Genomic DNA, 13,395 nt, shown 5'->3' on the forward strand with positions numbered 1-13,395 from the left:
CTTTTTCTACTCTATTAGCAGCTCTTTTAGTTCCAAACTGCTGGAATTTTTTCCTATGGGGAGTTAGAAATATAGGTTGTTTCCAGGCAGCCCACATTTTATTCTCAAGGCTTTGGCACTGCAACACTTTCAACATTGCATCAGAATTAGATTTTTAATTTTTTTTTAAATTAGGTGAGAGTTGGAGAGTGGAGAAAGCTCTTATAGTAGGTCAAGTTCTTTACATCTAGAAACCATAGCATAAAGAGAGAGCCAGATCAGAGAAGCTTGTTTCACTTCCTGTCATGCAGTTTCCAAAATGCCTGAATATGCATAGAAGTGGGCTGTCTTCTTAAAATAGTCCTAACCTTAAAATAGTCCTCATTATGCATGCAGTTGAGAAGTCTTTTTGACTGAACGTCTGTCCGTGCAGCTATTGTGAGTATTGTACTAGGAGGCAAAGAGCTGGTACTGGCACTGCTCTGCTGAGCCCCTCTCCCTCCACATGCAGCACTGCAGCACATGCTGTGGGACGTTGGCGCTGGCAATCAAGAGGATAGTGGTACTGTTGTAAAAGTGGGTTTGCCATTACCGCTTTTATATTTGAAAATGAATATTGTATAATAGTAAACTTTTGAATCTGGCCTTTTGAAAGGATGCCAGGAGGTTGCAGCTGGGATGTCTGACATGGATCCTGAAGTGGTGGAGTATTAACTTACATTAAGTAAGGTTTAGTTGTGGCTCAGTGGGTTCTTTCCTCAGTGGGATCTATGCTGATTTATTGTGCATAACAAATACCTCTCAGCTCACTCAGCATTGTATCTTGATTTTTGGTTTTTTTTTCCCTTTTTTGAGAAAGATAGTATTTTTTGTATGGGGAATATAGATTTGTATTACAGTACTTAAACATGTCTCTTCTACATTCTTTTTTTTTCCCCATCACCATAGCTTATAAAGCCAGGGTTAGGGGATACACTTACCGATAATTTGGGTAAGGTATAAGGAGGGGGAATAAAGGGAAAGCAGTCTGATGCATTACTTTCTCCATCTGGTCATTAGAGGAAAGAGAGTTCATTTCTGACAGTGCCTAAAGGAGGAACCAATATTGTAGACATGGTGGTGTAAGAATACCAAGAGGGTGAGATTTAGATACGAAAGGGATATATTTCATTAAAGCGATTGATAGAATTAGAAAGTACAGACAACCGTTTTGGAGCTTTTTTTCGGGAGTGGTGTTTTCAATAGGATGTGTATGTTGTAAGCACATGTGCATGTTAATTACAGCATGCTGGATACGGGGTTTGGTTTCTTAAAGGATTCTTTTAATATTTTTCAACATTTCTTATCTTGAAATCTCAAGCCATTGTGTGGATAATTAAATGATAGTGAATTGAAACAACTAGTGGCAAATATACATCACTTTTCATGAGGTGCTTCTGGATCATGGCACCTTTGCCATAGTGGGAGTGGAAGCTCTGAGTTCTCCACTCATATGTTGCAGAAGCCAACAAAAATGTAGAGGAGCTTTGCACACATATAGCAGTCTGCCAATATCCTGCATAATGTGTTGGAAGTGTGAAAAAGAAACATGCCTTTGTAATATCATCTCTGTTTATTTCCATTTTTATATTTCAACATCATGTTTTTTCAAATTGAAATAGTTTTTTTTACAGGGCCCTTTTGTTACAGTAACTCTTGAAATGTGTTGTTTTCCCATCAGTACACAATATAGGATGATAAAAATAACAAAAACGCTAAAGACTAATAGAGAGTAATGTCTTCAGGATATCAGAATTCAGAAGCACTGGCACAAGAAAAATGTTGTATGTTATCTTTGGCATTCAGTTTAAACTGGTATTATGACACAGACAAGAAAATCTTGACTGCAGTGTTAATATCTTTTGCTGGAGTAGGCAATTTCTCAATAAGAAAGTGAATTATTTACTGTAATAAGAAAATTTAAATACAAACATTCTCTTACCTTATATACAAAGCAGCACTATAAATGTGAATGCGCCTTTCTCCTTGAGCTGCTAAGGAATCACTTGCCTTTTTCCTGGGGAGCAAAAGTTTAAACAAAAAGTAAGTCTTTGTTCACTCAAAGCCAGGTTGTGCCATGTGTGATTTTTTATTAATTAGTAAGACTTTTTAAAGGAGCAGGTACTTAAAATAACACCACTTGTTAAGCTGGTGTTTGTGGCTGTCAGATGTGAAATGTCTTTAAAATGAAGTTTTGGATGTATTCAGTGCCTTAGAAGAGATGAGGTCTGAGCACTGGACTCCTAAATTTTAATTGTAGCTTTGGTGTTCTCCCGCCTAAAAGCTGGAATTTGATTTTTGTCTCCAATTCTGTATGTCTAAAGTGGGGGGAGATAACTTTGTCCTATCTTGTTAAGTCATTAAAGTTTATTAAGTGTTTGAATACAACAAAACTCTGTTATAAATGCTAAGTATTGTCTGGCTTTTTCTACACAGTGTTGACAATTTTGGACTTGGTCTTCTGCTTCAGACTAAGCAGATAAAACGTATGGTGTCATCATATGTTGGAGAGAATGCTGAATTTGAACGCCAGTATTTATCTGGCGAGCTTGAAGTTGAGCTCACACCTCAGGTAAGGAGCGTCTCTAGGAGACTGGTGATTTCTTTTCATCTAAAATGCTGAGTAGGATAGTGCTTAAGTGCTCTTATAAAATTATTTTGCAATCCAGATGTTTTGCCTCTGTGCAGATGTGCAGTAAAGACAAGTGGCACTTGCTGTCATAGGATCATGGGCTGTAGGCTGCAACGGGTCTGTTAAGAACTAACTGGTTGTATTGTGTGAATTCCTTTTATGGCTTGTTACATTATATTAATTTCAAGTATATATATATATATATGTATATTTTATTGTACAATGATTGATTTTTGGTAGTTCCTCCCAGATTGTAGAAAAACACACGAAGTATGCTCACTGCTGTGGCCCATATAAGGGGAAAAAAGTCAGGGAGTTGTTGAATTCCTGTATTGGTGGCAGCTCGTGTGTGCTTTTGGGGATGTTGCGTGTGCAGTGTCTGCCATCTAGTGGGTAGGAATCAAATTAGGAGATTTCAGTTCATTGTGAGACATAACTCTTTTGGGCTTGTTCATTAAATCCTAACTAAATTAATCTCTGTATAATGTTATGAGCCAATATTTACAACTTTACTTTTTAGCACCATAGTTTTAACTATTTTAGCACTGCCAACTGCTAAATAGCCTGAATGCATTGAGATCTTAAAATCATGAGTATCAGCCACATTCTGTTGCGATCTAGTTTTGTGAAATTAGTACTCTAACTGTAAAGCCTACAGCATGTCAGTGTGTGGCATTTCCAGAGATGACATGTAACTTTTGGCCTTTAAACAGCTATTGATTTAAGTCTCTGGGAAAAGCAACAGTCTTAAGTTTTTGGAGAAGAGACTCTTGGGCTCCATCTCTTGGGAATGTCTCTTAGAATCCCAGAGATGGGCAGAAAAGCTCCTTTTATACCGAGTCAGCTGACATGGAAATAACCAGGCACTTGTCCCTTCTCATGTTTCAAAAGTCACAAATTTCACCTTTCTATCACCTCACAATTTGTTTTTTCCTTCTTTCTACTTAACGTTCAGTGCTTTCATCTAGAAGACCTTGAACTCCATAGACATGTAATTGGCTTTGTGGACTGCACAGACAAGCTATGTAGATCCAGCATGAAAATACTGGGTCTACAGTGTGCAATGGTAAACAATAAGGTGAATTAATGACTTGCTAGGAGATGTGGGGATTTGAAATACTTGTGTCAAGATAAAATAGCCTTTTGGAAAATGCTTTTCAAGTTTGGTATAACTTCAGGCAAAATGGGGGACTGTTGTGTCCTTGTTACACAGTAAGGGAGAGGTCATGGTGAGATCTAGAAATGCTAAGGCTGCTTGGAACACAAGACTTGGTATCATTGCATGGTTCGCATCTGCCTCTTGCCACCATTTTGTAAACCTACCAGAAGTCATTTTGTTTCTTGCAGGATAACTGGGGAAAATGCAACCTATGTTTTGGAGACCGTCAAGCTAGATAATTGACCATAACAGTCTTGTCATGCTTTGAATCCAGAAAAATATAAAAAAAATTTGGGAAAGGACACTAATGAAAAGCAGGCAGACATGTCTTTGGCCATAAGTCCATAATTAAGGCTGATGAGGAATTTCGGCTTTTCATATCTCTCTAGCTGGACATAGAGCAGAGTGCAGCTGGGCTGGTCAAATAGAGTAGAAATGCTGTTCTGTCAGCTTCTTGGTATCCTTAGCACAGGCAACCCAGGTCACTGGACTCCCTCTTCCTTTCTCAATCCGCTATGCGTGGCTGTTCCAACTTTGAGTGAGGTATGAAGTTTTTCTTAAGATGTTGGAGAATGAAACAAACATGTAGGACTGTTATAAAAGAAAAACCTTCTAGCATATGTAGCCAGGTGGGAAAGAGAAAAAGAACTCTGTCTACTCTTCTCAGAGCAATGGATTGGGAAACAAGCTGAAGGAAAGGAGGCACAGCAAAGTGCTAGGGCTTGGGAGTTGTAAGGGAGTTGTGTGACGGTGTGCTCTTGAGCAGTTTATGGCCATGTGTGAAGCATTTCTTGCCATATCCAGTACCAATCCCACAAAGGAGAGTTAAAATGGGAGGAAGAAATAGATGTGATGGTCTGCTGAGTTCAGAAGGAAAAGCTCCAAATGACAGGATATAAAAACAAATTAATGCAAGCCATTCATCAAAGTTTGGTATGTTTTCCCAGATGACTAGTTCTTAAATGTGTTTTCCCATAGGGTACGCTTGCTGAACGTATTAGAGCAGGAGGAGCAGGAATCCCAGCATTTTACACCAGTACCGGCTATGGGACCCTGGTGCAGGAAGGGGGTGCACCTATCAAATACAACACAGATGGCACCATTGCCATTGCTAGCCAGCCAAGAGAGGTAAGAAGTCAATTTGTTGTTAGGAAGCCTTCTGCTTTGAAAAATGAATTTCTTACATATTTCCAAGATAAACAGTAGTTTAAGCACCTCCTGGCCACATTTAACCTTGGTATATTGGATTAACAGGATGGCTGTGGTACCAGACACATTAGTTTTCCTCCCACTGCTCACTTCCGTCCTCTGTGATGTGTTAAAGAAGTTTTTACAGCTTTAGGGTGACTTAGCATCAAGAACTGGTCCAAGAGAAAACCTACCTTGCTGAGTCACTCTTCACTTGACAGTTCTTTGACCATGTTCGCTGTGTATTCAAACAAAATCTTGTACCAGGCCACTGCAGCGCACAGTACGGATTGAGAGCAACCTCCTATTAGTGGGGCACGTGCTCCTTAAATACTGTGGTATGGAGTAAGCAGCTCTGCAGCTGTACGTGAAGCTTTAGCATTAGAAGAGATGGGACATTTTCCTGTTAAACAGGGAAGAGCTCAGTTGACACAGACTTTCAGGAAACACATTTGCCAATAGATGAAATGCAATTTAGTCTGAGTATTTGAAATTGCAAAGAAATAAAAAGAACGTGGCTTCCAAGTGAGAAACAAGGGCTTCATATTGAAATTGGATGTAGAATTGGAGAAGGGAAGACATTTCTCAGTGCCACAACTGTAATTGAAGAAATGGATGGGGCTAATGCTGTATATTCCAATTAGGCTGCAAACGGCATTAAACTCTACCTCAAGTACATCTCTAGGGTAAAGGTAATTTTTCCCCATCCATGATTTTTGTGTATTTTATACATGGCTATTTTCAGTATTTAATTATTAGCCTAGTCTTTTTTTTTCCTTAATTTTCTCACTGAATATGTCATTATGATGTTTCACCATTTGAAGGAATGTTTTATTAAATAGCTTAAAATTTTGATAATATTTTTCTTCTACTTTTAACATTTGTGGAAAAGTCTCTCTTACTCTCCTCAGTCTTTTGGGGGGGCTAATAAAACGACTAGCATGATTTGATCAAATCCATTCTCCAAATCCATTTTGAATGCAAGTATCATTTTATAAAAGCTTAGATCTCCTTTTACAGGACCGAACAACTGACTTCTGATACACTTTTGTCATACTTCCTCCCACTCTCAGAAATTTTAAATAGCTCTCAAATAGTATTTGTGTATACTCTTAACTTCTATATTGTTAAGAGAAATGCTGTTTCATGTTTCTATATAGGATTAAAATAGTAGCTGTTTGTCAGTTATACAGCTTACATATATACATATACACATATATACATATTCTGGCTTCAGGCACAATATCAAATATTGATCATAAAAGCAGAGAAAACCAAATGAAATTAATCTTGTCATATTATGTGATTTGAGTAGTCTGTCTCAAATCTACTTCACTTTACATATGGGGTTTCTGGTGGTGGGCAGTGATTATGAACTTTTTCAACTTTTTCAGTTTTGCTTTAGCACTTTAGTTTTTGGTTAGCTGGTAGATGTGCAGGAAGAAGCATGTCTAATTCCAGTAGATGGAGCAGCAGAAATACGGATCTGATTCTCGTTCTATTTCACTAAACAGAGACACTATGATAAAACTGGGGTTTACAGCCTTTCTGTGTTTCTCTGTTATTATACAGCTGAGCTACAGTTTTTCAGATAAACCTTTATGTAGTACAAAAAGAAGCCTAAATATAATAGTCTGTAAAATTAACCCCATGAAATAAATATTACATGGGAGATATGTTTGAAGAAGCCTACATCTCAATAGTGTACTTTTCTCTGTAGGTGCGAGAGTTTGATGGTCGTCACTTCATTCTGGAGAAGTCGATTACAGGAGATTTTGCTCTTGTGAAGGCATGGAAGGCTGATCGTGCAGGAAACATCATTTTCAGGTATGACTTGTTTACCAGTGGGAGAAGATTCTTTAATGGTTTAGATAATAAAAGAGAAGGAGAATCTTGTCTCCTGTGTGCTGGCAAAATAATGTTTTACTAATTTCACTTTCTTTCATATTTCTGGAGAAGTCGATTACAGGAGATTTTGCTCTTGTGAAGGCATGGAAGGCTGATCGTGCAGGAAACATCATTTTCAGGTATGACTTGTTTACCAGTGGGAGAAGATTCTTTAATGGTTTAGATAATAAAAGAGAAGGAGAATCTTGTCTCCTGTGTGCTGGCAAAATAATGTTTTACTAATTTCACTTTCTTTCATATTGACAGAATGTAATTGCTTTTTCTAACGACTTTTGAGAATTCAGATACAGCTGTGAAATAAAACATTGGTAGTTGAAAATGAGACATAGCAGACCAAAGTCATTATGATGACTGTGGAGAAATGTAGTGACATTCTGTTCATTTAAATTTTCACGTTGTTTTGGATCCTTTTCCTTACACAACTGAAGGCTGACCCAAGAAGTGCGGGTTCATGTATGTCAGAAGAGAAGGGAGCTGAGTCAGTCTTCTCGCCAGTCAGTGATGGGAAAACTTGATTCTGTCCCCACAAAAGTGTGTTTGAAGTCGATTTGATCTCAGTGGTGTAGGAGAGGCATCATACGAATTTAAACATCCTTTGTAGTGAAAAGTTTGGGCGTTGCACTAGTGGTAACATCATTTATTTGATTTGCTGTATTTGTGCTCTGGTTTGTCCTAAACTGAAGCAGGAGAGGTTTGCTTATGTTTAACGTTTGGTTTTTATTTGTTTGTTTTATGGCTATCAGATGAAAAGGTAAGTGTTATGGGAATCAGTTGCAGTTTACTAGGAGAAGATGCTGAATGATGCAGTCTGTCTTTGTATGTATTAAAACAAACAAGGAGTTGAAAAAGCAACTGGAAAATATGCGGATAAATATGCAACTGATAAAATAATGCTTTTTTTGTGTATATATGTATAGATACACGTGTATTCACATAAATTTTTATCTATATATCTTATAATAATAATATTAAATTAAAGTACTTGAAAATTAAGAAAGAATTTTGTATTTTACCCAACTTTTGACATCCTGGCTTGCCCACTGGCAAGACAAGATGCTTTCTCATAGAAAACTGAACTTTCTTGTGTGTGTGCACATGAATTTGATGGCTGCTAAACTGCTTTCCTTACGCTCTGGGACATGGAATATAGGAAACAAGTCTTCCCCCTTGGGCTTGTCTTTGTTTGATCTTGAGCCTCTAGTCTCTGTGCTTTTACCCCGTATCTATCTACGGATGCTTACTTACCTCTGAAAAATTCTTTCATTCTCCACAGAAACAGACTGGTTGCGTTCTCCCTTTTTCCCCCTCTTCCTTTATGTCATATGGTCTCTCTTTATATCTTTCCCTCTCCCTCCTGTTCCTTTCAGAAGTCTTCATATGTCTCCCACATTCACACAATGCAGTTGATACCAGATACTACTTCCGTCCGGAGGAGACCTAAAAATCTTGACTCCTCCTTTCAAGTGTAACTAATCGAAGATGGAAACATCATGATCCAGTGTCTTATTCAATGTAGAGTATTGCTAGCTTAAAAGAATTTGCTCATAATAAGCAGTGACCAATTCTGTTTTTGCATGAGACACAGATTACCTTGTGGCCTACAACAGAGAAACATAGGCTTATCTCATATCCTGCGGGAGACAACAGATGAGGAAATGGTAATAGATTAGAATATTATAGCAATATTTCTGTGATCTACAAGATGAAAAGGAAAATGTATTTTTGACATCATGCTACATACTGAGCATGTAGTCACTGCCAGTGGGACCGACCCTTCCATACTTTTTTTATTATGTGACTTCTCGTCCTGGTTTTGGCTGGGATGGAGTTGATTTTCGTCCTATTAACTGGTATAGTGCTGTGTTTTGGATGTAGTATGAGATTAGTGTTGATAGCACACTAATGTTTTAGTGGTTGCTAAGTAATGTTTACGCTAGTCAAGGACTTTTCATCTTCCCGTGCCCTGCCAGGTGCGCGGGGGGCTGGGAGGGAGCATGGCCGGGACGGCTGGCCCAGCTGGCCAATGGGCTATTCCATACCATATGACATCATGCTCAGCTTATAAGGCTGGGCGAAGAAGAAGGAGGAGGGGACGTTCGGAGTGATGGCGTTTGTCTTCCCAAGTAACCGTTACGCGTGATGGAGCCCTGCTTTCCGGGAGGTGGCTGAACACCTGCCTGCCGATGGGAAGTAGTGAATGAATTCCTTGTTTTGCTTTGCTTGCGCGCGCGGCTTTTGCTTTCCCTATTAAACTGTCTTTATCTCAACCCACAAGTTTTCTCACTTTTACCCTTCTGATTCTCTCCCCCATCCCACCTGGGGCGGGGGGTGAGCAAGCAGCTGCGTGGTGCTCAGTGGCCGGCTGGGGTTAAACCACGACACTTCTGTTTTTGTTTGCTAAGGTATCCCTAGATAGGCATAGGCTCTGTGTTTATTCACATCTGCCACCACTTTCACAGCAGTGTGGTACTATTTATAGTGTGTTTCCCATGACTCTAGTATATGTGGAGCCAATAGGAGTGGAGTAAGTGTCTGCCAAACTGTTAATCACCCTCAGGCTAAGAGCTTTTTTAAATCTAAAAGATGTACTTTAGGTAGACTTATTTGGACCACAGGCCAGCATGAGTTTTTTGGTCTATTCTCATACATGAAGCTACACTGGTTTCTTGGGGATCCGGAATGGCACAAGTGCCTTTAGAAAGCAATTTTTCAAACAGGGTTTTCTACATGATACTTTGTGTCCCCTAGTTCTTTTGTTCCATCCAGCATGCTGTGGCTGCTTTCATTTCAGGCATGCTTATGCTGAGTGGACTATTCTGCACCACAGCTTTTGCTTAACAAGACCTGTATCTGGCCCAGTAGATAATAGTTCTTAGATGTAATGCACCATTACCAAGACAAATAATCCAAGATTCCCTCAAACATAATGAAATAATCCTGCCTTGTTCCTGTGCTAGCTGAAAGGATGTGTATATGGGCATTTTGCTTTGTTAATCTGATGCAGGTACTAGTTCTACGTAGCAGAACAGAGTGTCTCCAAGTCTTAAGCTCCCTTGGAGCTTTGCTTGTTAGGGACAACAGCAGGGAATTCTACTGCCTTTGTGGATATTCTGCCTGCTTTGGCTACCCTCCCTTTTCATCTGGTACTATTCTGCTTTGGAGTTGTTCTAGCCCAATACACTTCCACCTTACAAGAGGAGATATAGTTTGATGCCGATGAAAGTATGCTCTTGACAAAGGAACAGAGACGTTGAAGGGATAACCTGAGTCAGGACCTCTGCTGTCAAAGACAGTCATGTCAGGTCATCTCTTCATGCTTCAAGTGGTTCTGCAATATGTAAATTCAGCTCATATCTGAGGTGTCCCTTCATCTCTGCACCATTAGGTACGTAACGGATGTAGTTTGTTGGTTTAGTCTGCTAATGAATTAATTTGCTATGTTTTGCCTTTGGGAGAAAAGCTGTTGTCATGCCTTTGGGTCAGCTTAGGAATCCATCGCTGGAACAATGGACTTTGTAGACATTGCTGAGGCTAGATGTCCAGAAAGCTGTCTTAAAATAAAAAGGCAAACTTGGCTAACTAGTTTCTAGATTTCATATTCCAAAAACCTGAACATTATTCTGTGTTAGAAAATAAGTATACTGGTTTTGTTCTTTTATCTTCTGGATGATGTGTTCTTTAGAAATAAGACCTTTGATCTTGTAAAAGACTACTGCTTCTGAAACAACTTTACTAATCCAAGAACATTCTAAATTGCATAAGCTTGTATAAATGGGGTCAGAATCAAGCCCATTAACTCTTCTTAATTCGACATTGAAATGTTTTCTTACAACTTTTTCCCCTGTGTAAAAATAATTTTGTATCAGTTTCTTTTACTGGCAGACTGACCACTACAATCTTGAGAAAGTCTTTGGCTCAGAAAAGTAGTTGCTTGGGATGAAATACTGAATTTTTTGTTTCCACATCTGCCTTCCCCCACTGGTATCCATTCCCCTGCTATTTTAATTCAGCTTTTGTAATTCTGTTTTTCTTCTCATTTTCTACTCTACCTAGTTTAGGGTAGTTTTCCCTAAATCACTACTAGCTAGTATTGTATTCATGCACTAAGAGAAGAATATAAATTCAAGGGTTTTTTTTTTGTTTTTTTTTTTTTATGGTTTCCTCCTCTTACATCCTTTTGTGTTTACACAGCCACAGAGGAGACCCACGGACAAAAGATACTGTCCCTTCTGTAGCCTCTGTTAGAGGCTTCGCAGCTGCTGCGTATTGCCAATATAACAGGATTTTCCCAAGATATTTGTCTTTGGGTATAGCTTTGATTTTATAGGTCTCTGCACTAGAAGTCCTGTTAAAACTGCATAGTAGTCTCAGGATTTGGCCATTTCAATTCCCAACCTCCCCCAAAGCCGCGAGATGGCAGCAGCATCCCAAAGTTCAGTGTGGCTGTAGCATTAGGCATGGTCATCGCACAAAAGGGTGAAGAAGGAGGAGAAGGCGTTGGGAAATAAGGATGGTCAGAAGAAATGCTTCTGTGGAAAGAGGACGGGGGGAAAGGAGGTTTTGACTTGTTTTGAACCCTAGTTTCATGCATTTTGATGAAAAATTTTCAAGAATTCTACTTTTTAAAAGAGAAAAATGCTGAGATGCTGTCAGTGGAACCCCACTAAAATAGACATCATTTTTTCTTAAATATTATGCCACACAGTTTTGTTTGCTTTCTGAAAAATACAGAGAGGGGCTGACACAGGTCACTTGTTTTTCCTTGTGCCTACTAGAATCTCGGTGCAGATCCCAGCACTGTTATACACATCATGTGTTACTTTTATTCCCTAGAGTTTTTTTTTCCTTGTTACAGTAATACTGCGTGGGAATACTTAGGATGAACGCTGGAGTCTTGCAGCGCATGCCAAAACTGGCACAGCTTTTTTAACCGAGAGAGTTGGATTAAATTTACTACTGTGCAAAGTGCTATCCCAAGTCCTAATCTGAATTATGAAGGCATATGTGGGACTTGAGACCTTGTTAGGCCCTGTGCTGGCCCCTCTGGGGAGATTAATTTCATTCTTTGTGCAGTGAAATAATAGGAAGGTACATTGTACAAAGCCCAGCTTGCTGCTACTCTTGGATCTAGTAAGTGAAGACATCAGTAGCATACCCAATTTCAGTTAAACATTGTGCTGATTAAAAGTCAAAAGAGCTGTAACAAATATTTTCTAATGTAGCAAAATATGATTTAATTTCATATGCATCTTACACAATTCCGTAATACTTTTTCCTCCCTCTTGTTAGTCCTGTAGCTATTTAGTGAAAAGATGTGTGATTTTTTATTACAGAGATACTTGTAGTAGCTTATCTTTGAAAAGCCTTTCCTCGTACCATTACGGCTTTTAATATTTATTCATTTTCTTTTCTTTTGCAGGAAAACTGCAAGAAACTTCAACCAACCTATGTGCAAAGCTGCCAAGACAACTGTGGTGGAGGTAGGGAATTGAAACATAGTAAGCCCTATACCCTTGTAGTCAACAAACCCCTTTGTTTTGCATGGTATTCTGGGGACAGAGTTCTCCTTTTCTTGACTGATTGGGGGATTTCACACCAGGGACAATGGTCTAACCTGTCTCCTTGGATTGCCTGCTCCTAACACTATGCTCTGTTTTATGATTAGTTCACCATGGTTCCTCAGTTTATTACTGTTCGTCTGATCCTGGCCAGGACTTTGTGTTCGCTGTGATCAGCCTTTGCAAGGGAAACATGGCAACAGCCTTCAATTTTGTTAAATGAAGTAATATGTGGATGAAAGAAGAAACAGTAGGCTTAGGCTGTGCTTGAGAAAATTCACATAAGAATTTATGCAAAACTTCCTGATAATAAGGATAAATACATAACAACATAGATTGGGCAAATCATGGAGCTATTACAGTTGCAGGCTCTAAAATTTAATAAATTACATAAGTATCAGTCCAGAATGAGATACAGACATTTGGTTATGCCTTGAGAAAGAGGATGGACTAGATGATCTAGAAGTTTCTTCCAATCTTTTTGTCCTTTTTCCTTGTTGTCTAAAATGATAATGTTTAAAAACATAGAGCAGCCTACACTGGAAATATATTGGTGACTGGAGAGTTGCTAAGGCATAGCAATATCTAAAAGATAGACTGCTCTATTAGCTTTTCCATCACTCTCTGATAAGTTTTTTTATGTGCTTAATAAAAGCTAAATATGGTTTGACAGTAAGATCAAGACAAACTCTTCTAGACTATTTCTAGTAAATTCTGAATGGAAGAGTCTTGTGTTTCTTCAGGGTTTTCGTTTTGTTTTGGTTTTTTTGTTCGGGGTTTGGTTTTATTTTGTTGGTTGTTTTTTTTTTTTTTGTAAAATCTTATATGGAAAATACATAATACATTTGGAAACCTGAGTTATGTCTTTGTGTTTTACAGAACTATGGCAAAAAATACCGTAGAATTTGTCACACAACTTACAGTGACCATTC

The 13,395-nt window shown here is 38.7% G+C and overlaps 1 protein-coding gene across 1 annotated transcript; it reads left to right on the forward strand.

Moving 5' to 3' along the window:
• Positions 1-2,454: 2,454 nt before the first annotated feature.
• On the forward strand, positions 2,455-12,385 carry LOC104077702 (succinyl-CoA:3-ketoacid coenzyme A transferase 1, mitochondrial-like; the record flags this gene model as incomplete). The annotated part of the gene is made up of 4 exons (XM_009579017.1): positions 2,455-2,590; positions 4,788-4,937; positions 6,718-6,824; positions 12,325-12,385. Coding segments are annotated over 4 exons (454 nt in total), but the record flags the coding sequence as incomplete, so codon positions are not given.
• Positions 12,386-13,395: the final 1,010 nt, after the last annotated feature.

This window comes from Fulmarus glacialis, unplaced genomic scaffold (genome assembly GCF_000690835.1).
Source record: "Fulmarus glacialis isolate BGI_N327 unplaced genomic scaffold, ASM69083v1 scaffold39945, whole genome shotgun sequence".
Lineage (NCBI taxonomy): Eukaryota > Metazoa > Chordata > Aves > Procellariiformes > Procellariidae > Fulmarus > Fulmarus glacialis.